Genomic DNA, 27,175 nt, shown 5'->3' with positions numbered 1-27,175 from the left:
ATGTTTATATTTCTTTTAGTTGTAGTTGGACACAATATCTTTATTTTATTTATTTATTTTTTATGTGGTGCTGAGGATCGAATCCAGGGCCTCGCACGTGCTAGGTGAGTGCTCTACCGCTGAGCCACAATCCCAGACCAAAACTTGTATCTTTTGATAAGTAGGAGGTTATGTCTTAGAGCCAAGTTATATTTGAGAAGCTAAGTTTTCTGAGAAGACCGGAAGACATAGCAATACCCTTATTATTTTTAAATATGATAGTAAAATATACATAATATAAAATGTACCATTTTAGCCATTTTTAATCATTCAGTTCAGTGAGATCAGGCACATTCATAGTGTTGTACAGACATCACCAACGTCACCATCCAGAATGCTGTCACCCCACATCTTTTCCATCTTCTTGAACTGGAACTTCATCCCCATTAAGCAACAGCCCCTATTCCTTTCTCCCAGCTGTGGCAGCCACCATGTTACCTTCTGACTCTGAGCTGGGCTGTGCTAGGAACTTAATGTAATGAGATCACATAGTTTTTGTCTTTTTATGACTGGCTTATATACCCTTTGTAGTATCTTCAAAGGTTTTTTTCCATGTTGTAGCACGTGTCAGAATTTCCTTTTCTTTTAAAGGGTGAGTAATATTCCGTTGCATGGAGAGCCACCGTCTGCTTTTCCATTCATGTGTGGACAGACGCTTGGGTCACTTCCACTTTTCCATGATTGTTGATCAGTGCTGCTGTGGACGTGGATGTGCAGTTGAGACCAGGATTTCAACCTGGAAGTGGAATTGCAGGATCCTAGGTTGATTCTATTTACCTCGTGAGACTCCACCACGTCATTTGCCACAGTAGCGGCACAGCTGTTACTTTCCCACCTTGGTGCCCAAGAGTTCCATTTCTCCACATGCTCACCAACACTTCTTATCACCTGTTTTTAAATTAAGTTTGGGGGTAGTAGCCACCCTGAGAGTGAGGTGGTGTCTTGGGGTTTTGGTCACTAGCGAAGTTGAGTGTCTGCATGCATCATGCCCTTGTTTTAAGAGAAATGCTTTTCTTTGCTTCAGAGCTCACTGCATTCAGTTCTTATGGAATGAAGAAGGTCTGCAAGTTGTGATTGTGCAGCCCTGATTTGAGATTTCCTGAGGGGAGAGACTGCCACATGTATCCTAACAGTAAATTGCCCTTTTAAAGAGAGTCAACCCAAGCATCTCCCATCGGATTGGAATTGACTTTTCTGTTCTCATTCATGAGTTGGATCACAGTAGAGAACAGAAGCCTGAGAGTTAAATTTTACCACCTAATACCTGTTGATTAGAGTTCGGTTGACTAAAGGTCAAAGCCTGTTTTTTTTTTCTGTAAGCAATAAGATAGGGTTAATTTATATCTCCTAACTCAGACAGCTGGCTGGAGGATATGTCATTTTATTCTTGGAGCTAGTGTAAAATTATTCTGAGGAAAAGCCACATAGGGCATTGTTTCTTTGTGTCAAAGAACTCTATGACAAGCCCTAGTGAAAAGTATCCAGAAACCTGTTTCATGTAGCTTCCTTAAAAGATAGTAACTGACATGTATCTAGTGTTCAGTACTCAGAAGGATGCCGAGCTGTTGACATGCCTGTTGACATGCGCTGTGGAGCTACCCTGGAGGGGGAGGAATGCTTTTATTTTTGCAGATGAAGAAGTGGAAGTACAGAAAGTGTTACTGAAGTTGGCAGTGGACACCTCATTGTCCAAGTGTCTTCCCTGGGGATCAGGAGTCAGCAAAAGTGCTGAGTGTTACTTGTGCAGGACTGTCCCCATTGTCACTTTTTAAGAATTGACAAATAATTAACACTTGCCAAGTAAGGTTGGGAACTTTTTAGCCTTTATTCCTTGTAAAATTGGAGTTTTGATGGTTCTGTCTTTTTAAAATAATGACATTAAAACTATTGATTAAAAAGATTCACCCAGGATTCTGTGGTAATTTATAATAGCATAAAATTATTATCTTAAACTAAATATAAAATACTTCCTTGGGTCCCAAAATGGGATTTTGCCGCGGCTTTGACTTTTTAGTGCTAAGGGTGCTATTCCTTTCCTGGAAAGGGTGGGAGGAGAGGCTGCTGGCTGGAGCCCTGAGTGGGACCCTGGCTCCTCCTCCCTCCCGGTCCTGGACTGGAGTGTGAGATGTGGACAGGAGTTTGACTTCCTTGATCTTGAGGACTTCTAATGCACAGATGGTCTCAGTGTTTACCTGCGCTTCCCAGTAGTGAGGCAGCTCAAATCAAAGTCTGATTTACCAGCTGGGCTTGGTGACAAGCCGGTGTAATCCCAGCGACAGGGGAGGCTAAGGCAGGAGGATCACAAGTTCCAGCCTCAGCAATTTAGTGAGATCCCTGTCTTGTCCCTTTGAGGAGTTTGGGGGTAGAATAACCCAGGAGTGCGGTCATTTCTTGACACACCAGGATCAGCTGGTTGGAGTGCTCTCTCTGGTCTGGTGCGCCTTTTCCCCTTGCTTATTTGTGGCACCCTCCTTTGGAGGCAGACTAGTGAGGCCCACATACACCCAGGCCCACATACAGTGGGGGTGGAGGCCGGCAGGATTAATCAGCTTCTGTTCTGGAAGGGATTATTTGGATTCCTCTGTAGGGAACATTTGTGTCTTCTTCCCCCATCATTTATCTCATCAGCATATCAGTCGGAAGCAGTTTATTTGGGGCTGTGATCAGTCACGTTGTCCACCATGTGGCTTGCATTATAAGGTTGGTTCTGGGACACTCCCTGTCCTTTGGTTTGGGGGCTTTTCCTTGCCTTGGCCCTACAAGATGCCTCAGGTGTGTCTGTTTCCTGGCATCTGTGCTGAGCTCAGGGAGGTCTGTGTGTCACCAGGGCCTCCAGCAGCTCCATGGTGAGTGCCCCTCCCCCACATCTCCAGGCTGGCCCGGTGTGGCCTCTGCCTCCGCTTATCTGTACCCTCTTCCTCTGCCAGGTACCCTTTGCATCTGTCCAGGTGTTCTTACAAAGCAGTTTCAAAATCATTAACAGGGCCCTGGGGGGAGACCTTGCCAAGCAGAGGCGGTGTTTGTCTAGCCTTCAGGCTTCCTCAGTGAGGTTGCTTCACTTCTGTACGATGCAGCTCCATGCACTGGTCAGTCTTTGTTCCTCTCTGGCACTCCCCTCCCACATCATGGTTGATTTGTTTTTTAATTTGCATACAGGTTTCATTCTTTGTGATGAACAGTTGTTTGAGTTTTGACAAATGCAGGGAGTTGTCTTGTCCCCACATTGTCCCCACCATCTCTGGGTTGTCAACATTTAACTTTTCGCTTCATGTTTTTTGTGGTTTTCTTCTGTAGATCTTTTTTCCTCCTTAATTGAGTAATTGCTGAAGCAAACTTCCATTATTCACCCATTGAGAAGGTTAAGCTGTTATCCTTGTGGGGTTTTTTGTTTTGTTTTTGGTGCTGAGGATTGAACCCAGAACCTGGCACTTGCTGAATGTGCTTTACCATGAGCTACCCTAGCCTTACCCTTGTGGTTTTTTTTTTTTTTTTTTTTTTAAATTTTTGTAGTTGTAGGTGGACAGAACGCCTTTATTTGTTTATTTATATGTTATGCTGAGGATCAAACCCAGTGCCTCACACATACCAGGCAAGTGCTCTGCCACTGAGCTACAGCTTCATCCCCTTCTTATGGTTTTTAATGTCCTGTTGCGTTTGCATTTTCTCAGATAAGGCATAATGAATTTTAACAGGTGGAGGGGTGTATGAGAATTCTAGAAGTTGAAGGATCCTTGAAGAGCCATCAGGTTTTACCTTGGGGATTGTGCAGTTTATATGGCAGGTTGGGTATGGAGTCTGAGCTGGAGCCTAGACATTTCCACGCTTCTTGGAGACTCAGGAGAATGGACCTACTCCTGCCTTTGCTGTAGGTTGGATGCCTCCCTTCTTGGGAGTGGCTCCTTTATCTTTTGTTTCAGGACATTAGGTCTCATAGTCAGCTATTTGTTTCATGCTCTGTGTACTTTGGGGAGGGTTAAGATATTGTTAATCATTTGCAAATTAGAGTTGTAGTGAATTATTAATGGTTTATGCACTTTGCTTTTGAATGTCAATCTGAAATTGAATGTTCTGAATGAGCATTCTGTAGGCTGGGGAGAGGAGGTGACTGTGAAGAGTTCCATGTACCATTTTCCTTTAATAAGGTTCTACTGGATTTCTGTCTCTAATACAAGATCGTATCTTATTAATCTTTAGATAATTTAAGAAATCTTCAGAGACCCACAAAAATGTGACAGTTTTTACTTCTTTCAGTTTTTACTGGGTGTCTGCTGTCCATAAAGATGCACTCTGGTCCTTGTCCTCTGGGGAGAGCCAGGTCAGACTGCCCAAAGTGCTGTAGAGTGTGGTGTGCTTTCTAATAGGACACCACCAGCTTTTTAAGCATAATTATGTTCCCTGATACAACTGTGTTGGGTTTTGCTTTTTCCTTTCTACCCTGGTTCCATAAATACAGTTTTACATAGTTGTGAATACATCATCCCATTGTGGTACAGCCGGAAGTTGATTTTAAGTTGAATTTTTTTTTTTTTAATATTTTTTTTATTTTTTAGTTATCGGCGGACACAACATCTTTGTTTGTATGTGGTGCTGAGGATCGAACCCGGGCCGCACGCATGCCAGGCGAGCGCGCTACCGCTTGAGCCACATCCCCAGCCCTTAAGTTGAATTTAATTTTTCATTCAGTACAGTCACCATATTGTATTCTGGAATGATTTGATATTTTATTGTGGCATTTTCCCTCCGTTTCTCCACATCCACTGTGGTTGCTGTATGTGCCTGTCTCCATAATGTTAATTTGCTTCTTTCCTGTAGAAGTTAATGTGATCATTTTTATGCTTCTAATATTTTATTTGGCGGTTTGGTTTTTCAGGCTCTATTTCCTGGAGTGAGGTTACTGGGTCAAAGAGTATGAATGTTTTACAGCTCTTGAGATATAATTGCCACCATTTTACAGCGCTCACAGCATTATTTGAAAGTGATGGGTTAGACTTGATCTCAGCCAACTCTTAGACTTCATCTTTGACCCCAGGTGGAGTTCATTGTGTCTCTCTGCTGGGCATGTGCACGCCCACTTTGGGGCCATTGCACTTGCCCCAGGTCTGTGTGGATGGGCTCCTGGAAACCCTCTCAGGGCCTCCTCTTTCTTCAGGTCTTTATTGAAAAAGCCACTCTGCGTTAGAAGGCTTCATCCCATTCTGGTACAGCACTGGTGGGAGTTCTTCTCCATCCCATGAATTTTGTAGCCCAAGGACTGCGAAGAGTAAGCAACTGGGAGATGAGCCGTGGGCAGCTGGACTCCCTCAGCATGGAGGTGGATCTGCTCTCAGTCAGTTTCTTGGAGGAAGGGTGCTAATAAACTACCTCACAGATATAAATATGGAATATGCATACTCCTGTGTTTTTGTTCTGTACCACCACCTACAAGGTGCATGGATCTTAAGAACCAGTGGTCACCTGCCTTTTCTAGAAGTCCTGGGAGGAGAGGTGGGAGTGGTGACTCACTGTCTCCTCTCATTTTCGGGTCTGTTTATAGAGTATACAGACTTACTATTAAAGATATCTGGAAAACAGCCAGTGGTTTCTAGTGATTTTAAAACACAACACCACTCTAAATACAAAGTTCTGTGTAGTAACATCATTTGAGGTAAAGAACTTGAACTTGGAGATTACCATATCTGGAAGTGAGAGAATAAAGCTGGCCTGATTTTAGAATTTTTTTTAAGCTGTACTTTTTGGTCATAGCTGGTGTTTAGTGTTTTTAGATGTAGGGATAAAACAGCATCCTCTTATTCTAAGGAAGAAAACTCAGGAAGTTATGTTTCCTTTAAATAAGTATCTTCCAATAGGCTTTCTTTGCCTCTCAGATTTCATTACAGCTAACATTTCAGTAAGATTTAGTAACCACTTGTATTATGAAAGTCACTGAGAACTGAGATTAAGTGCTGTCCAGTGGAATTTTCAGAACTGATGGAAATGTTCTATTCTTTGATATCCAGGCACTCTGTTAGGTACTGGTCATGTCACTGTCAAATGCTGTAAGTTGATTTTGAGTTTAATTTTTTCTTCAGTATAGTCATTTTAGGTTAAGGGCACATGTGTTCCTCCACGAAGGCTCTGTAGAGAGTTAATTTTCCATTGTTAACTGAATCACCTGATTTAGTATAAAAGTTTGTTCTTTAAAATACTTTATCTAGGGGCTGGGGTTGTGGCTCAGTGGTAGAGCACTTGCCTGACATGTGTGAAGCCCTGGGTTCATTCCTCAGCACCACATACAAATAAATAGATAAATGAATAAATAAATAATCCATTTACAACTAAAAAATATTTTTAAAACAATACCTTATTTATTGTAGAAACAATAGATAAACCTTCCAGGATTTTTGTTGGAAAAATGAGCATAATAAATAGCAGAAAAGAAATCGGTGGCTTTGGACTTGAAATATTTTAGAAGAACATTTTTTTTTCCAGTTATTTCTGGGACTGTGGCAATTGCAGAGGACTTTCTGCTTTTCAGAGGCGTTGCTTCTCTCTTTCCTCCATAGTGTCCTAGAAATCTGAGCTGGTATGTATGCTCCACGGTGGGGATTCAATAGAAATAAAGAACATTTGGCTTACATTTTTCATCACTAAAGTGACAGTGATTTAGAGCTAGGAGAGGGATAATATTCAGCCTTTGCTTCTTTTAAAAACCCTTCTGATTCTTGTACCTATTTGACACATTTGGTTTATTTTGAAGAAATTGTTTTGCTTGCATGGAAGGCAGATGGCTTCTTTGTCTTCTATACTCTGTTTTCCTTCCCTTTTCCCTCCCTCGTTCTGTTTCCCTCTCTTCCTTCCTTCAGAATAGTATCATGGGTCATCCCGCTCTGTATATTTTCAAGCAGGGTGATCTTTGAACTTCACAAGAATGGAAACTTAACTTGCAGTCTAGATTGGGATCATAAGTTACTGACAGGAGGTGACTTGAATCTGATTTCCCACAGAGACTTTCTGTCGGAGCAGTGGACTTTTTGACTATTTGGCTTTTTTGGATAGTCTGTAATTTTCCAGCTTCTGTACAGACATGTCTACCGTTGAACATTCTGCTGTAAGTTTTACCACATCTGATGAAGTTTTCTTCTCTGTGCAGGTTGCACAGAGCATTGAGGATCACCATCAAGAAGTGATTGGTTTCTGCAGAGAGAACGGTTTCCATGGCTTGGTGGCCTACGACTCCGATTATGCACTGTGCAACATCCCCTACTACTTCAGTGCCCATGCCCTCAAGCTGAGCCGCAACGGGAAAAGTCTCACAACAAGCCAATATCTGATGCATGAAGTTGCCAAGCAACTGGACCTGAACCCAAATCGTTTTCCTATTTTTGCTGCTCTGTTAGGTAGGTGGAACATTGTGAAAAAATATACTGTGAGCATTCTGATCTTTGAAATATTTCAGTGCTTGAATCATTTGGTTGTATATCTTAAATTTAAAAGAACCAATGAATAGGCTCTTCCTTAGCATTCTTTACTTCAGATTTTTTGGCATGACTGACAAAGGGGTATTTTTGTTCTTAAGAAATCATTTACGTGGGCTGAGGATATAGGCTTGCATGCACAAGGCACTGGTTTCAATCCGTAGCACCACAAAAAAAGAAAAAAAGAAAAAAGAATTCATTTATGTAGTGTTCTATCTGGGCTGAAAACTTACTTTGTGAATAAATTTAAAAGTTTTGGAAAAATAACATTTTTTAATTACAGGTATGCCTACTATGAATATTAGGGCATTTAAGCCTTTGGCATAAATTATGTTAATAATAGAGGAAAATATGCCATGCAGTTAGCACTGTTATGTTCTCCACCATCTTTAGGATACTCACTACTTAAAAGAAAAACAATTGCCTTAAAAGGAAGAATAAAAATTAAGTAAATTTATAAATTAAAATTCCTTTGGGAGAACTACTTATGTTATAATCAATGTTGAAATCTGGTATTTTTTAATATTTATTTTTTAGTTTTAGGTGGACACAATATCTTTATTTTACATTTATGTGGTGCTGAGGATTGAACCCAGTGTCTTGTGCATGCTAAGCAAACACTCTACCACTGAGCTACAACCCAAGCCCGAAATCTTGTTTTAACTAAGATTTTATATATTAATTTCTTTTCTTAATAAGTTTCGAAGAGTAATATTTATTCTTTGACTTTGTGTGGTTATTGTTTTTTTATCTCTTCTGTCAATTATTTTTCTGTGCTTGCTGTGTGCATGTCTCAAGCTCTAATTTGCAGAGTGTGTAATAATTGTTTCCACACATAAAGTATATTTAGGAGTGAGGCACTCTTGTGATTAGACTTCCTAATTCTGATGGGACTTGGGGCTTTTTTGGGCACATGGGAGAGACCTTTTGGAAACTGCATGATCTTTTAGTTTGTATTCTATAGAGGTTAGCAGCCTAATGTGGCCTGCTTGAGAGGGAAATTACATTGCAGAATTTATAGAAATTTCTAGTTGTCAGAAAGATTTCCAAAACAGTTTTAAGTTTTATTATATAATGGCCAATCAACAAAATTTTGATTTCGCAAGTTTGTTTATGTGGATCTAATTTCAAATGTAAATTTTTAGAGAACTTGTGACTTTTGGGATTTGAAGGTTTAAAACTAATCTAAGTGTATTTGCAAATATTAAAATACAAAAGGATACTTCCTTTGGTGTTAAAAGTGAGTATATGGGTAGCACAATTTATGAAAAGTTCTGTATTTGCTTAGGTTATGAAGAATGACTTCTGTATGTTAGTGAACTTTCAAAGGATATGAAATTGCATATTCTTAGAACATGGATACCTGAACTAATTTGAAATGTGAAAGATACTTTTATTATCTTATTTAAGAAATGTTGAATATGTTTTTTGGGAGGTAATGCCAGCTTATACTTTTCTAGCTAACTACATTGTGAACTTTTGAAATAAATGAAAATCAATAATAATATTTCACCTAATTAATTTGAGTCTTGGAGTCTCTTCAGAAAGTTTAGGCAAGTTACAGGTTAAACTCTTAATTCTAAGAGTGAGGTTTTCTATTTTATTTTATTTTTTAAAAAATTTTTTAGTTGTCAGTGGACCTTTATTTATTTTTTTAAATTTATTTATCCAGTGCTGAGAATCGAACCCAGTGCCTCACACATGCTAGGCAAGTGCTGTACCACTGAGCCACAACCCCAGCCTGAGGTTTTCTATTTTAGAAAAGAGAAGGCTCATTTTTCTTTTTTCCTCCCATAATAGAAAGTTTACACTTTGGTTTTAGGAAAGTTGAGTGTAATAGTCATTCATATATTTAACTCAAGTTTTCTTAGAGTCTGCTGTGGATGTTAGAATTGGCTTAATATTTTTTTCAATTTAAATCTTCACAAAAGACTTCTGACACTTCATGTTTCATAGTAAAATAGTGCAGTCCAGTAACAGCAGGAAGCAACACAAAGCACAGTCAGCCTGAGCGGATCAACGGGACATCCTGCTACTTCATTGCCTGTTTTATGTGGTGATGCATTTGGAATATTATGATGTAGCAGTGTTGCATATGATCTCAGCTTGTTTTTGCTTTCTGTCAGCAGCTAATTAATGAATCTGCTGTCTTAATGTGGAGGTGATTAAGTCATGTTAGAAAAATCAAGAGTTATTTAGGAAATTGCTGTTTTTAAGTTGCAAAGAGGTAACTAACCTACAGATGTTAGTGTATCAGGCATTCAAGCACTACTGGGAAAACAGTATTCCCTCAAAAATGCAGTTTGTCTCAGTTGAAAGCTGTTCTTATTTGGTGACTGACAGCATTCTAGTGATAGGTGGCATGGGTGAGCATTGTTGTAGGATGTGCCTTCTCACATGTAATCAGGGGTGGTGACCAATAGTCATTGACATTTGTCATTTAATTTTGCTAAGGAAGATTTTATAATTGTGCCGATTCCACATTTTACTGTTGTTCCTGAGTGCACAAAATTTTGAGCCACAGCTGTTTCTTGAAGAGATGAACACTTGGATTTGGCATCAGGGTGTTATCAGACTGACTTTTTGCAAATTGGTATTTGTTTAACACTGGGCTGGAAAGTTGCTTAGGTTTGTAGTTCTATGCAGTCCTTAGTGTGAATGTTGTTGAAACTCTACTGGAAGTTCACATTGTACTTGAGTTGGTTGTATGTTGCTTTATGTTAAAAAGTAAAGAAATATTCTCCTTTTCTGTTTGGAAATTTTAGTGATATATTGACAAGCAAGCATGTAGTGAGTTGTTTAGGCATTTCTGTGTCATTTGTTACTATTTTACGTGATTCATGTTTGTATTCTAGGAAATCACATACTACCTGATGAAGATCTGGCTTCCTTTCATTGGAGTTTACTTGGTCCAGAACATCCACTAGCCTCATTGAAGGTACAGACTTCATTTGATCTCCACCATCTATAGCAGTCGACTCTTAACTTTTGCTTTTACGCTAATATTATAAGTCACGCCCTTTATTGTAGAAGGAAATGGCAGTTAGCAGTGTCATGTTTCCCCATCTCAGGAACTGAGCAGCCTTAAAGAACAAAAAGAACAATCCTCCTTTCTTCCCTGTTTCCAACGCCTGTATGTTAGAAAATTATCAATTCCCTGAATTCTCCGGGAGGAATGCTTTGTGCCTACACAGAAGGAAATCTTTGAGCTAAAGTTTCTGAATATTAATTTTTTTACTTGTAATATTCACTTTCAACAAGTGTTATAGTTATTTGCTACTCATATCAATGTATTTTAGTATAGTCTGAGAAATTTCATAGCTTTCTTACCAATTTTCTGCAGTTATAAAACAGTATAATTTAATGCTTATTGGATGATAAGGGAGATCCAAATTCATTAGAGAACTGGTTCATTTGTACTTTTTTTTAAATTAACAGTATATTTTCTTACCTTTCTTTCAATTTTCTCCCTGTTTATGATAGTAATGAACATCAGACAAGAGGTACTTCACTCTGATTTTCTGAAGTGAGGCAGTTCATGTGTTGATGTGAGCTAATAGTAATGAGTGAGATTGGTAGGAGCCCCCAGGCACTTCATCTTGCTCTCGCTGGTGATTCCTGTGATTGTAATTGTCATTGGTTGGGTATAAGTGCCTTGGAATTAGGAAGACAGGTAGGTGGGCTTTATATCTGTTTCTAGCTCTGAAACTAACTATTTGGTCTAGGCAAGGAGCGTGGAAATGAATGTTTTCTATCGGCGGGCTTTCTTGCGAAGTTCTTAGTTCTTCAGAATGGCCCTCTATAAACAGTTTTCATTGGTGTTGACTTCAAATTGGAGTTTTTCTTCCTACACTTTCATTTATACTTAACTGTTGATTCCTGAAGTTTCAAGCATACTCTCTCTGCTACAGCTTTCATTTTGTTCCTTTTTCATCTTTTGTTGGTGTGCTGCAGAACATTCTCCCTTTAAATTTTTTTTTTTTTTTTTGGTTATACATGGTCATAATACCTTTATTTTGTTTATTTAGTTTTTTTTTTTTTTTTCCCAAATGTGGAGCTGGGGATCGAACCCAGTGCCTCACGCATGCTAGGCAAGCGCTCTATCACTGAGCCACTACCCCAGCCTATGTTCTCCTTTTTACTCTAATAGTTTTAGGTTCAAACTGTTTTCAACTTGTGTTTGAAAGTTGGCTTTCCCGCCCCCTTTTATTAGAAATCACTTGTTTTCTTCTTTTTTTTTTTTTTTCTTTTTTGGTCCTTGAAGGAGAAAAGTTCTATTTGCTATGGGCAGTAGAGTCCCTCCCATATGTTCTCAGGATTGAAGTGGTAGGGTCTGAAGTGTTGCCCCTCAGCTCTCCGGGATACCACGGCTGACCTGCAGACTGGGAGAGTGCAGTCTGTAATCAGTGGTGCTTCAGAGAGCTGCACCCATGCGCATTGAGGCTGGTAAGCACTGTGCTATTACAAGTGGAGATAGTCGTGTAGGCTTGCTTCTCTCTCTCTCTCTCTTTTTTTAATCTTTTATTGATCTTATTTTTTTAAATACACGACAGCAATGGAATGCTTTCAATTCTTATTACACATATAGAGCACGATTTTTCATATCTCTGTATATAAAGTATGTTCACGCCAATTTATGCCTTTATACATGTACTTTGGTTTTTTTTGCATTACAATTCTTAATACACATATATACCACAATTTTTCATATCTCTGTATATAAAGTATGTTGACACCCAATTCAAGTCTTCAATTTTGGCTCAATAATTGTTGGTATCTTGCAATAAAGTGTATGTGTATATATGTGTGTGTGTGTGTGTGTGTACACACATACCTAAACTGTTAAGGTTTAGGTATGAAGCGCCCCCACAAAGTTCCCAAGCCAGTGCAGAAATATTTAAGAGGTGAAATAATTGTATTATAAGAGCTGTAACCTAGTCACTCGATCCTAGTTTGAATGGGCTAAGCTGGGTAGTGACTGCAGGCAGGTGTGGGGTAGCTGGAGGACAATGGGGCTGTGCCCACGAAGTGTTCATCTTCCCTGTGGCTCCTCTGCTTTTTGGCCACAGAGAACAGCAGTGCTCCTCCACCACACCCTTCTGCCATGAGGATCTCCCTCACCTTGAACCCAGAGCAATGGAGTTGGCATTCCATGGACTAACCTTCTGAATACATGAGCCAAAATAAACTTTTCCTTCTGTAAGTTGTCTTGTTGGGTATTTTTGTTACAGCAACTCCGGAGACGAGGCATGTTTGAAGCCAGCCTCAGCAACTTAGCGAGACCTTGACTCAAAATAAGACATTAAAAAAAAAGAAAAGAAAAAGGCTAAAGATACAGTTCAGTGGTGAAGTGCCTCTGGGATAAATCCCCAGGAAACCCCCACTTAAAATAAACTAAAATAAAAAGCTTTGTTTTAGACTGTTTGGAATCAAGTTGCAGATATTAAAATGCTCCACCTTTGGAGACTTTGGCTTGCATCTCCACCACCTAAAAATAAAGACGTTCTTTCAGTCATTTTGCTATTTATTGCATCAGTTGAATTATTAATAATTCCCTAGAACCATGAATTTGAATATTAAATCCATGTTCAAATTTTTTCAGTTGTTCTCCAAAAGTTATTTATGGTCGTGGTGTATTTTTTTTTTTTTTTTAAGTCAGGATCCAGTCAAGTGTTATGCATTGTAATTGTGTGTATTTTTGAAATTAGCTGGGTATTTTTATGACAAAATGGAGCAGTGGTTCAAAGAAACTTTTCCAGTTACTTGATAAGCTGTAGGATTTTTAGTCACATTCTGAAATACAAGCACTCTGGCTTTGAGATGATTTTAGAAATTGCATTTCTTGCCACTTCTGTGTTTTGACCTTTTTTGGGGGTGGGGAAGGGCTACCAGGGATTGACTCAGAGGCACTCAACCACTGAGCCAAATGCCAGCCCTATTTTGTATTTTATTTAGAGACGGGGTCTCACTGAGTTGCTTAGTACCTTGCTTTTACTGAGACTGGCTTTGAACTCGTGATCTTCCTGCCTCAGCCTCCCAAGCCACTGGGATTACAGGCATGTGCCACTGCACCCGGCTCATGTTTTGACCTTTCATACACACTTTCTGTGCGCAACATCATTTTGGTCATCTTAATGTAGATGGAGGGAATTAGATGAGATTTTTTTTTTTCCACCACGAGCATTACTGTGTGTAGAATTGCATATATCCCATCTGCTATTTTAGCTATTTTTTTCTGTCAGTTATAAAATATATCTTTTGAAAATTTATATAGTTGTTGCTTATATTCATAATATTCTTGAGAATTTTAATTGGCATTTTACATTGGAGCTTTTCTTCCTGCATATTAACTTACATTTAAAACTTTGTTGATTCCTGAAGGTATAAGCAGACTTCCTCTGCCCCATCTCTAATTTTATTCGTTACTATTTAAAACAGCTTTTCTGAGGCTGGGGTTATGGCTCAGCAGTAGGGCACTCGCCTCACAAGTGCAAGGCCCTGGGTTCAATCCTCAGCACCACATAAAAATGAATAAATAAAGGTATTGTGTCCAACTACAACTAAAAATATGAATATTAAAAAAAAAATAAAACAGCTTTTCTTTTTAATTTCTTACTATGTGTTACACATTAAGTGCTCTGAGTTGATTAGGTATTAAATTCATATAATACCAACCTCTGTGAACAATAATCTAACAGATTGACTTTGGAAAAATACTACATAATGTGATAAAAGGCATGGATCAAGAAGGCTCAAACTTAAGGATACAGAACTAGATAGCCTTAAAATTATCCTACATACTATGTTAAAAAAAAATAAGCAACTAATAAAATTTCCAAGAAAATTTTGTTTTTTTACCATCTGAGGGGAAAAAAATCACAAAATACTGTAGATAGGAAGTCATCAGTGGTCTATAATTTACTTAGTTTGGAATCCTCAGTATACTGGCAACAGTGAATTTTAATTTTTTAAAAATTTGTCTTGTAGATAAGTAGCATTCTTAGACTCATCATTTGATTATTTTATTTTTTTGTGGTGTGGGGATGAAACCCAGCACTTGCTGCATACTGGGCATGTGCTCTACTGTGGAGCTACCCGACTCCCACACCCAGCTCTGAGATTCATCTTTAAACATGTCTTTTCCCACTTCACCATGTGCCTTGCCATTCACTGAGCTTTCACCCAACCACGTACAACATCTGGAGGCCATGAGGTTCCTTCACTATCTACAGCTCTGGTTCTGCTAAAAGAGTGCTATGTTTACTTTGGGGCTGTATGTGCTGAAATTCTCAAAAATGATCTGAATCGATCAGGAAAGAAAGCTGAAATGTTTAAATCATTGGATAATATTTGCAATGAGTAAAGCTAGGACGGGAACAAATCCTATTTTGTGCTGCCCTATTAGTTAGTGAATCATGCTTATTACTGGATTGTGAATGAGATGCTGGACATGTTTAGGACCCCAAATTGTGAGAAAGCAATAGGAAATAACGTGGTTATTCAAGTTTTAAGGTTTTGTCCGAGCTCATTGTAAGTATTAAGAACTGCTAGTAAGCTGGGTGTATTAGTCAGCTTTTTGTTGCTGTGACCAAAATAGCCGATAAGAACATCTTAGAGTAGGAAAAGTTTATTTGGGGTTCACAGTTTCAGAGGTTCAGTCCATGGTTAGCCGACTCCATTCATTGGTTGGGGCCTGAGAACATTATGGCACAGGGTGTGGCGAAGGAAAGCTGCTCAGTGCCAGGGACAAGATTACATTGTTCACCCATGCTCCACCTGCCTACAGTTACCACCCCGTGGTCCATTCAAATTATTAACTTGATTCAAGTTAATTAATATATCAATTCAAATTATTAATCCATTAAGTGGATTAATCCACTGGTAATCTTATAGCCCTCATAATCTAATCATTTCAGTTTTGAATATTCCCACATTGCCTAACAAGTGTGCTTGGGGGAGACATCTTTAGATCCAAACCTTAAGAGTGGGCTTCACATTTTTAGATTTAGAGGTAAAGAATATTCCATTTGTGTTCAGGAAAATGGAAAGCCTTTTCATATAACTTATACAATTCTAGGGCAGGATCGGGTGAGGACCTTCTAAGATTTGGTAAGTTTTATAAATGAAAGAAAGAAAAATAGTGTTATATATTACCCCTATTCTTCTGGAGACGGAAGGTCCCTCACTGTAGTCCTGGTGGCCCAGTGACTGGGCTAATCCTCTGAGCAGGGAGTCTGGCAGCAGCAGAAACAGCAGACTAGAGCCATTGGGTGGGGCCTGAGGGCTGGTCACCCAAACCTGGGCCTGTGCTTTGTTTGCTTTAGGTAAATTACTTTCATTGGCTATAGAAACTTAGAATATTTTACTTACCTGGAATAGTTGGAAATTCTATTTCTAAACAATGGGTAGATCCTCACTTTTCCTGATGCAAGGTTTATAAAGAGTCATAGACTTAGATAAGTAGAACATCCTTCAGTGTGTGTCTTGACTCTGTCATCATGGTGAGCCCTTGCTATATTCACAATAATAAAAACCAGGTCTGTGTTTTGGCCTTTCGAAGAGGCGCCCAGTGCTGGTCCTACCCTGGACTGCTGTGTCCATTTGCTTGGTCTTGGTGGGATAGATTGTTCTGAAAGGGTCATGGAGGCCTTGGGTGGACTACGGTTCCGAAAGCTGAGCTGTCTGTTGGAGCTTGGGCCTGACTTCTGCTAGTGCCCGGTGGTAGGGCAGCCAGTCTGCCTGGGTAGGAAGAACAGTGGCTAGGCAGGTTGCTGAGGACCTCTGTAACCCAGCACGATGGGTGCTCCCAGAGGGTGTGAAGCTGCCAGCCCTGGCGCAGGGCTTCAGATATAAGAATTTTTTTATTTTGGGTATTTTATTGTTTTAATTTTTTTAAAAAATATATATTTATAGTTGTTTGCTGGCTTTACTTATTTTTTTTAAATTGTAATTTCTTGTTGCCTGTGGTCTTCCTGAGCCTCACTTTCTAGAATGCTTGCTTCATCTGGGTGTTCTGCATTCTCACTTGGGTATTACAAGGCTTCAGTCAGACTGTTATTTGCAGATCACTGTTTTCATTTTACTAGTTTTCTGTTCCTGAACTTCATGTTCAGCTTCATGTATTTTAGTTTCTGTCCCTGTCCATTGTTCTGGAGCCCCAGTAGCCCTGCCTCCTTTCCTGGACCTCCCATCTTGCCTTGGCTGTCCTTGCCCCCAGCTTCACTGCCAGCAGTCGATGGCTTTCTGACGACTGGGTCTGCTTTGGAGATATCCCTGTCCACTCTTGGAGAAACTCCTCCTCCGTTTCAGTGGTAAACATGAACCAGAGACTCCTGGAGGTGTCTGTCCTTCCCTCCCCTGGGTCCTCCATGACAGGACTCCCCTGCCTGACCCTCTCACTGTGCTTCCTCTTGCAGTTCAGGGAATGCCCTCCAGCTCCTGGCCTGGCCTGGCCTCTGTCTTAAGGCTGTCCTAGCCGTGGCTAGTTCTCAGTCATCTCCTTTAGGAGCATCTTATCCTGAGGGCAGTCTGTCAAGACACAGCAGGAAAACTTTGTTTTAAATGTGCTTTACCAGGGGCGTTGGCTGTGGCTCAGCATTAGCACACTTGCCTTGCATGTGTGAGGCTCTGGGTTTAATTCTCAGCACCACATATAAATAAATAAAATAAAGATCTATAAACAACTAAGGGAAAAAATATTTTTTTAAAAAATGTGCTTTACCAGAAGCCTTCTCCAACTTTAAATTTTTTATGTCTTCATTGTGTTCAAGCTACGTGTCCGTCAGAGCCAGGGTATAGCAGTTGGGTCTGGTTCTGAGTAGTAAGGAGGCTGGGCATTACAGGGTCTCCAGGACCCAGGAACAGAGAGCAGCCAGCCCTCAGCCTTGCCTTTCAGAGTGGGATCATGGCACCTTTGACACCTTTAAATATATCAAATATTCTTCCTGTTTTTAAAAAACCTAACCTGAATATGGAGAAAAAATGGAGGAGGACAAGATGAGGTGGTTCGGCTAACCCTTCTGGTCTTATTAGTTGCTCTTTATAGTTTTTATATTTCTTTGCTATTTTTACTGTCAAATTGAAGTCTGATAGTAGCTCAGGTCCATGTCTTGAGGCTTCTCAGATGGACGCCCTGGGTGCTGTAACCCCTGCTGCCAGCATTGCAGTTGCAGCCTAGTGCCTGCTGTGCCTGACCCTTGTGCAAGGAGCAGTGGCTGGAGGAGCCTGTGGTCTCAGGCACTGTATGGAGGCACCTTTTGTCCCAGAAGAGCTGCTGAGAGTCAGGCACTTGGAGGCATCCTTGTGTGATACATAAGGGAACTTCGTGGGAGATAGGTTGGTGAGCATGTGGCTTCATCTTTCTGAAGTCAATCCTTTTGAAAATTAAGTTGAATATAAATTGTAAATAAATAAAAAAGATGGGCTTCATTTGTTTTGCCTTTTTCGTCATAGCAGGGTGTAGTTTGACTTCATGAACCGTCCAGAGAAGGAACCATTGCTGGCTTATGAGTATTAAGTTAACTTAATGCAGTCCCTTCCCACTAAGTCATCCTGTTGTTCAGTAAGTAAGGAGCTAAGAAAAACTTCCTAAAATCTAAGAACTTCATGAGTTCTAGAGAAAATAATGCTGAAAGACAAATAAATGAAATACTTGTCTCTTTTTATTTTTCTTTTTACATAACTTGAATGTGGGGAAAAAAGGGAGACAGACAAAATGAGGTGATTCTACTAAACCTTCTGATCTTATTAATTGACCATCACAGTTTTGACATTTTTTTCCATTTTTACTGCTTTTAGAATTTTGTGTTACCTTTTTTTTCTGATTACAAAAAGAATATGAAAAAAAAATCAAACAACATAAAAATAGGTGGAAATGAAAGCTACTTACAACCCAACTCCTGAGAGGCAACCACTTCTAAAAGATAGCTGTTTGATCTTCCAGAATTTTTTTAAATATCCTTAAGTTTTAGGTGGACACAGTATCTTTAATTTTACATTTATGTGATGCTGAGGATTTAACCCAGTGCCTCATGCATGCTAGGCGAGCGCTCTACCACTGAGCCACAACCCCAGCCCCGTACTTCTAGAATTTTTTTAAAAAATGTACATTCTCTTGGTAGTTGTCACTATCGTCATGAACATTAACTACGTATTCTTTTTTTTTTTTTTTTTTTTGTACCAGGGATTGAACCCAGGGGCACTTAACCACTAAGCCACATCCCCAACCCTTTTTTGGATTTTATTTAGAGACAAGGTCTTGCTGAGTTGCTAAGTGCTAGCTGAGGCTGGCTTTGAACTCTTGATCCTCTTGCCTCTCTCTCCCGAGTCGCTGGGATTACAAGTGTATGCCACATGCCTGGCTACCTGTGTGTTCTCAATGGTTCATGTAAACCCTTTAGAGTACAAATTGACTGTGCGGGGCTTTAAGCTCTGAGGTCTTGAGAACCTGCATTTAGTAAGAAATTTATTCTTTGCTCATTTTTTTATTTATATGTGGAATTGTTAAATGGAATAATTTAAAATACAACACTAAACAAGACTGCTTTCCTTATATCTTCCAATCAGAGATTCCTTCTCTGTTCTCTGTTTAAAAATAAAGGTGAAAGACGTGCAGTTCTGAGGAATTTGCTGGAATATGTTGGGATGCAGGAGTAGCTTTTCTGATTATGTTTTAGAGGTTATGATGGGTCCTCTGTCACAATGCTGGGAAGAGAGGGACATCATATTTCTTTTAGAATGCTCCTACAGGAAGGGGGTCAGACTTCTTTGTGGTCCTCTTCTTGCAGTAGATGGCTGGCTAGTACAGGCAGGGCCCCCAGAAGGAGACCTGCTCAGTCTGAGTGGGTCTGAGATGTGGTGGGGGAGTGGAGCACTGGGATTAGGGAGTGAACGCAGGACCTCATGAACGCTGGGCAAGCGAGTTCAGCTCTTCAGAGGCCCTTGGAAGAGATGGGAGGAATCATTACGCTGGAATGTTCTGGTTTTATTTTGAATAAGCAGCATAACATCAGTCTTAAAAATAACCGTGTAAACATTTTCCAGCTCATTTCCTACCCTTCAAGGCTGAGGCCTCCGCCCTGTACCTCACCTGCCTCTGGCACTTCCTGCTCAGAATACCCACTTGGCTCTGAATGTCATCACAGCACTGCTTCCTTATCCCTGTCCCGCACTTCCCCTTGTCCCAGGTAGGTGACAGGTTCTGCCCTCACATGCCAACCACAAGTTGGAGGCTCCAGGGCAGCTCTCACCCTGGAGGAGGTCACTTTTCTTGATACCCGACCACATGTTGATCCCAGCAGCTCCAGCCCTGAGTGTGTGTGCCCTCTGGCTTCATGCTTCTGCCCCCCGGCCTTATCCAGGTTGGCTTCCCTTCCTCATCTTTTTGCCATGTCTGGGAGACACTGGCCTCTCTGTCTTTGGCATGAACTCTCTTCATCTGTACTGGGACCCACAGCTGCAGGTTGTTTTTTGCCTCAGCTTTCTTTAGTGGAGTCCCTTCTTCTCCTTGCCCGGACACTGGGTGCTCCCATGGCTACTACTAGAGTATTCCTCTCCCTCTTTGTTTTCAGTAAAGCTTTATTGAGATATATTGTTCACATACCATAAAATCCTAGGACTTCAAACAATTTAATGGTTTTTAGAATTCAGAGTTATGCAATCATTATCCATATCTAATTTTAGAATATTTTTGTTTCCCTCAAAAGGAACCATATACTCAATAATGTTCTTTTCCTCCCCACCCAACCCCAAGGCAAACACTAACATACTTCTGACTCTGTGGCTCATCTATTCTGGACATTTCATTATAAATAGAGTCACATAATATGTGGTGTTCATGTCACGTTTCTTTCACTTGGCATAGTGCTTTCAGTTCCTCCTTGTGGCATATCTCGGCACTGCATTCCTTTTTATGACTCAATAACATTCTGTTTTATGGATATGCCACAGTTTATCCATTCATCAGCTGATGGGCATTCGAGTCATTTCTACTATGGGGTGATTCTAAACAATGCTGCTGTGAACATGTGTGCACAAACTTTTGTGTGTTATGTTTTCAGTTCTCTTGGGTGTAGACCTAGAATTGACTTGCCTGGGTCACGTGGAAATACTGTGTTTAATGTTTTGAAGAACCACCATTCTGTTCTCCACAGCAACTGCACAGTTTACCTTCCCTCCAGCAATGGGTGAAGGTTCTGATTTCTCAACATCCGTGCCAACACTTGCTATTGTCTGCTGTTTTATTTTAGCCACCTGCTGAGTTCAGTGAGATTTCTCATTTTGGTTTTGATGTATATTTCTCTGATGACAGTCATGTTGAGCTATTGTGTTTAGTGGTCACTTCTCTTTGGATAATGCCTATTCAGATTTTTTGCCTACTTTTAAAGAGAGTTATTTGTCTTTTTATTATTGAGTTGTAAGAATTTTTAATACATTCCAGATGCAAGTCTTTTATCAAATATATGATTTGCAAATATTTTCTCTCCTCCCATGGTTTTATTTTCTTGCTGGTGTCCTCTGATAGCTCTCAGACCCGAGCTCTCTCAGCATACACTTATACTGCTTGTGGGTCTATCACTCACTTGTCCTCACTTTGTCATTCCCTGCTCCCCTGGCCCTTTAAACAGTGCTTGAGGGCCCCTGTCCTCTGGATTGCATTGCTCCTGGTCCTCGGGTACTCCACTGTAGCACTGTCCTTAGAGCCACCAGCTGGTTCTTGTCTTCACCTGGAAGGACGCTCTTGGTATCCTAAACCTGACTCTCCCTCCTTTCTCTTCAGCCTCCATTGCTGGCAGAGGTGACACTTGGTGCTGGCTTTCTAGAGCCTCACTGGCCTCCTGGTGGAGCATTTTAAACCGGCTACACCACGTGGCCTGTCTTACCTGCCTGCCCGGAGTCTCCACCCGCGCGAGTGCCAGTCTGTGCCCTCTGCTCGTAGAGAAGCTCACTCGAGCAGGTGGATGCCACTGTGAAGATGAAAGAAGGGTCCAAGTGGATGAAGAGATGAACTGTGTTCAGGGGTCAGGTGACTCTGGTGTGAAGATGTCCCTTCTTCCCAATCATATCCCAGCAGGAGTTTCTATAGACACTGAAAACATGCTGATTTTAAAATTCATGTGGAATGTCAAAGGACAGGGATAGCAGCACTTTTCAAAAGGAAGAACAAATTTGGATGGCTTAATACTACCAAATTTCACTCTGAGGCTACCATAATAATTCTGGCTGGTCGTATAGATCAGGGTACCAGATTAGAGTCCAGAAGTAGACCCAGGTATAAATGGTCAGTTATTTTCATCAGAAGTTCTAAGGTAACTAAGTGGGGAAAGAATCATTTTTACAACAAATGGATATCTATATGCAAAAATAAAAAGAATGCAGAAATTAACTATAGGAAAATGTAACAAAATCTTTATGACTTTGAGTCACACAAAGATTTCTTAGTTAAAAATGAAAAGCAATGGAGGGGAAGTTAGGGGGCATGGGGTTATTGACAGTGGTGGAATGTGATGATCACTATTATCCAAAGTATAGGAACAAAGACACGAATTGGTGTGAATATACTGTGTATACAACCAGAGATATGAAAAATTGTGCTCCAATTACACAATTTCCTATTACAATTGTGTAATAGGAAATTGTGTAATTTCCTATTACACAAAAAATGTGTAATAGGAATTGTAATCATTCTGCTGTCATATATAAATTTAAAAAAAAATGAAAAGCAAACAACAGAGAAACTATTTGCAGAATAGAATGTTTCTGAAAAAAGTACTTATATCCAAAATATAAGAAGAATGATACAATGAGAAGTCAGCTCAATAACAGATGGGCACAAACTTTGAGCAGGCATTTTAGAAAATGTCCAATAATTACAGAAAGAAATACTTCATATAGCTGAGGGAATGCAAATTAAAGCCACCATGAGATATCACAACTAACAACCAATGGACTGAGTGAAAGAGACTATTAATGCAGACGTTATGGAGGACCTGAGCAAGTGCAGATTTCTCCATGCTGTGGAGTGGAGAGCTCGAGGAAAGGCCAGTTGGAAAAGGGCTTGGCGGTTGTTTATAAGGTTAGACATACCTTTGCCATATATCCAGCAGTCTCACTCCTCAGTATTTACCCTGAAGAATCGAAAGACCATGTTTACACAGAGACTTGTGTCTGAATGTTCATAGCATCTTTATTCATTATAACCAGATTCTGGAGTTAGCCTGAGCATCTGTGAATGATCTTGAAATATGCATGAATTTCAGGAGCATTATTTTCAATGAAAAGTCAAACCCAAAGGAAATCTATATGACTGCCTTTATGTAAAATTCTAGCAAAGACAGAACTACAGTGATAGAAAGCAGAGCAGAGGTTGCCTAGGACTGGAGTTGAAAGGGGTTTAAAAGTTGGCTGGGATTGTGGCTCAGCGGTAGAGCGCCCGCCTCGCACGTGCAAGACCGTGGGTTCGATCCTCAGCACCACATAAAAATAAATGAATAAAATAAAGGTATTGTGTCCAATTACAACTAAATTTTTAAAAAATTAAAATAAATAAATCAATAAAATAAATTTAAAGTTTCCAAAAGCAAAATAAAATACCAAATACCAAGAAAATGTAAAAGAACTTAGGAGGACCTAATTAGTTTCAAGAGAGTTGATATGGAACTATAATCTGATTTAAGCAAAACAAGCACGTGTTTTACATTTTGCACACATATTTTTAATTTTGCTTCTTTCAGTATTTGGATTTCTAACATCAAGTTAATATTTTCTAAATATATTTGTAAAGAAAATGTTCTTTGTTCACCATGAATTAATAGGCCGTAGAGTTCAGCATAGTGTAACTAAATGCATTCATCTTCCCCTATTCCAGTGTCAGTTTTAGACCACAATTTAAAATGTACTTTATAAACATATAAATGAATTTCTAACTCGTTTATGCCCCTGGGGAAAACTGACTTGTAATGAGTTGTTATCATCCTCCACTTACTTCCTCCCCCCACTCAGTGTACACACACTCTTACGTGGGCAACTAAACAGGTTTTACCACTTCACAGGCTCACAGTTAGTCGCTTTAGTGTCCTGAACATCCAAGGATTTCAAATTTCTACCAGTATAAAGAAAAAAGACTCAGGGGGCTAAACTCCATATATCCTGCCTGAGGAGAAATGCTGAGGAAGAAGATTATTTAATTAATAAGTAAGACTTGATGACTTCCTGAGCTGCAGGTGCTGACATCAGATTACTCATACACCCTCATTTCCAGGGGAGTTCACTGGCTCTTACATTCTTCCCTGGGTGGGGGAACTAACTTATTGTGTTAAGGAACTCATGTGTATACATGTGTTCATCTGAGTCTTGTGGCCAGCCTGATTCAGAAGTTCTTTTTCCTTAAAAATGCAATGTGGCAAGATCAGCCCTTGGACACCAAAGTGCTCAGGGTTAAGTGTGCATCAGGAGGAAAGCAGTCATCTTCACAGTAGTGAGAAAGTGGGACCATGGGAGGGAAGGGAAGGGCCCGATCCCGGTGCGCCCCAGTCTGCGGAGTAGGGAAAGCCTGGCCACTGGGAAGCACCAGAGAGCAGGAAGGACCAGAGATGGCCAGCGCTGCAGCCTTTTGTTCCGGCCCCAGGTGGTTGTTTGTCCTGCTGCCTTTTGTGCTCCTAGTGCTTGCCCTCCTGTGTCAGGGCCCGGGAGCCAGGGCCAGGGAGCAGGCAGCCGTGCTCGCAGGAGAGGGAGGGAGCCTGGGCTGTGGCAGCCGAACCTTAGAGGCAGCGAGAAGAAGATGTGCAAAATAAATAAATGATATTTGATGCAATGTGGATATAAGAGTGGTCCCTCTTCCCCTGATGAAGGACACTAAATGGTAGACAGGTTCAGTTTCTTGTGAGTGCATAATCATGAGGTGTTCTACATAGAAGAACACTGACATTAACAGTTGTTTAAAGGAAAAAAGAACCAAAATGAAGAAAAATGTTGAATGAGAATCTCTGTTCTTTAAAAAGGGAAAGTGTGACCCAATGTAAAACTAAAATACCAGTTAATTTGGAAAATGCTCATTTTCTTTGTCTTGGAAAACAGACAAGGTGAGGTGTTAAGGCTATTTAGAATTGAAACATCATCAATACAAAAATGGAACGTGGTACAGTGATTTGGCCTCCTGAAGAAGTAAACGTCTGCCTAAAACAAAATGTCCATCCTGATGTATCCAAATACTGTATCTGGAAACCAACCCCCTCCCAGTCTTTCTGGGGGGCAGCTTCCCTGTAAGCCGCGTGAGCAGTGGAAGCAGATTCCTGAGATTGGACCTGTGTGGGGAGGACCCTCATATCTCTGGAGAGGGACCTGCCATCTTGCCCTTGTGCAGAAGTCTTGTATTTCCATCATGTGAAAGTCAAGACCCCTTCAAGTTATTCTTTCTAATGGTAAATTTAGAAAGCTTTTAAGAGTTTTTAATCAACAATATTACAAGAAAAAGCATAATGGATTTAAATGGGCTCCTCTGAGTCCTGTGGTATGATAGGCTTGATTTAAAAGCTGGACTATGATATGGTGACATAATTTAAATGAATTCACAGCTGTAGGAAAATGTTTTATTTAAAAAATATAACCAAGAATGAGACTGCAGAATCGCAAGGAGTGAACTGCTTGGAAGCAGTGAATAAGTACATAAATGCTTCTTCAGCAGGCTCTTCTAATACTTTGCCTTCAGGAACCTGACGGGTTGCTTTCTGTGGGTCTCAGCTGTTACAGTGTACTGTGCCCAGCTTCCCTTAACATGGCTCTTGAAAGGCTAAAACAATTGACTGAGTTTAGCAGCTGTAAAGAATCAAAGATCTCAAGGGGTCGTCAGCAAATGACTGCAGAGAGGCTTTCTCAAGTCCCCTTGGGTGTGGTCCCATTGCTAAGTTGCAGTCTTGTGCTCACCACCACCCTGAGGGTCCATCCCTCTCCTCCATCAGTGAGAATACCTGCAGCTTTTTGCAGAGGTGTTCCTGGGCATGTCCAGCTGCTTGTGGATGGGTTTGAAACCTCATGCTGTATGGCCTCAGCACAAGTGCCCTCTCAGGGCCAATCCCATGACTGTGGCCAGCCAGTGTCCACACCACCACCCAGCCCCAGGGCTTTAGAGTCCAAGAAGGTCTTTGTTGTGTTGTTTTTTTAAAATCCAAAGTAAAGGTTGTCCAGAGTGGTCAAAGGACAGCTTATCTGGGTGACACAGGGACATCTATTGGATTATCAACCATGACCTATCACAGAGCCAGCAGCAGGTTGCTGGGTAAGGTCTAATGGTGCCAGTGTTTATAAGCACTTCCCGAATTGTTCTCATTTGTCAGTGATGTGTAAAAATCATAGTACAAAGCTTTAGGTCTGGAAATTTGGAAAGAGATGATGCCAAAAGTGAAATCTCTCACAGAAGAATATTTTTGCACAGAGACGATGATCATTTCCATGCATATGGTGCCTATTTATTATTTAATTTTCTTGCCTGAAAGCAAAGGGTTGGGTTAAATATTTTGGAGGTCTTTTCTAGCCCTACATTTTTTTTCTTTCTGACAAAGCAAATAACAGTGAAATTGCCATGAAGTGCCATGAAAAAAGGCAATTGATCAGAAACATTTTTTGCTCCCCCTGCCCTCCACTACTGGGAATTGGACCCAGGGGCTCTGTACCACTAAGCTGCATCCCCAGGCATTTTTACTTTTTATTTTGAGACAGGGTCTCATAAAGTTGCTCAGGCTGGTCTGGAACTTGCGATCCTCCTTCCCCAGCCTCCCTAGTGGCTGCCATCACAAGCGTGTGCCATCACGCCTGGCAACATTTGTATTTTTAATGAAACAATTTACCTTCTATTCTAACAAATAGAAAGTACAGTTGTTTCCAACTTTGGATCTGTTGCAATTTATTTGATTTTTTTTCCCCAAAATGTTAACTTTTTGAGCTAAAAATTTAAAACAAAAGCTGAATAAAGGAAAGGAGGAAATGGAACTAATATTTGTAGCCTGCCACTATATGGCAAACACTTCTGTTACTTGGTTTGAGCGTGGATTTTGTTTTTATGAGCAGACAAGGGCATAGTAACCCTCCTGTGTGGTGACTGCTGATGTTGAGTCACTTGCTATTTGGGAAGATTTTGAATAAACAGGTCTTGATATACCCCCCCCCCCCATTTATTTTGATGGGTAACCATCATCTACATGGTATGTATACCTATATGCATACCTTTATTTCAGTGTGCTAGAGGATCCTGGCACCAAAATTAATTCCATGGTAAATCCTTTTGAAACTCATTGCACGTTTTGCCGTGGTAAAAACATCATGTAGCGTGTACTGGAGGCAGTGTGCTTTTAGCTCTTGGGTACAGTAAAGCCCTGCTGGGTATCCCTATACTAGTGCATTTTTTCTGTCCACTGGCTGCCTTCCTTGAGGAAGGGTGGGGACTGTGGTGTGAACAGGCCCTTAGGCCTCAGAGCCCCCCTCTCATACAGTGTAGATCAGAGGCTTTATCCTGAGCTGGATTTAGAAGGCTAGATTGGGAGCCATCCAGGGGAAAGGTGGGTCTGGCTATAGAACGGTCATGGAGGATGGGATGGAGTGTGGCTGTGCAGTTAGCATGTCATAAAGAGGAGTGTTTGCAGCATGAGCTAAGCTAGTGTCATCTAGCCACTCAGAAAAGTTTAGAGGACACT

General features: G+C 40.5%; 1 protein-coding gene across 3 annotated transcripts in view; it reads left to right on the top strand.

Moving 5' to 3' along the window:
• The window catches only part of Fam120a (family with sequence similarity 120A), a 102,761-nt gene that overhangs the window by 8,647 nt on the left and 66,939 nt on the right, over positions 1 to 27,175 (top strand). For 2 of the 3 annotated variants that reach the window (XM_015506281.2, XM_048800500.1), the window contains exons 2-3: positions 7,169 to 7,415; positions 10,349 to 10,431. In XM_015506281.2, coding sequence (XP_015361767.2) covers positions 7,169 to 7,415; positions 10,349 to 10,431 — 330 coding nt within the window. Of the gene's footprint in view, positions 1 to 6,582; positions 6,602 to 7,168; positions 7,416 to 10,348; positions 10,432 to 27,175 lie in introns of those variants that run through there. The other variant, XM_048800501.1, reaches the window with a different exon arrangement.

The sequence above is a fragment of the Marmota marmota genome, unplaced genomic scaffold (assembly GCF_001458135.2).
Source record: "Marmota marmota marmota unplaced genomic scaffold, marMar, whole genome shotgun sequence".
Classification (NCBI taxonomy): domain Eukaryota; kingdom Metazoa; phylum Chordata; class Mammalia; order Rodentia; family Sciuridae; genus Marmota; species Marmota marmota.
This window is presented reverse-complemented; position numbering and strand designations above follow the sequence as displayed.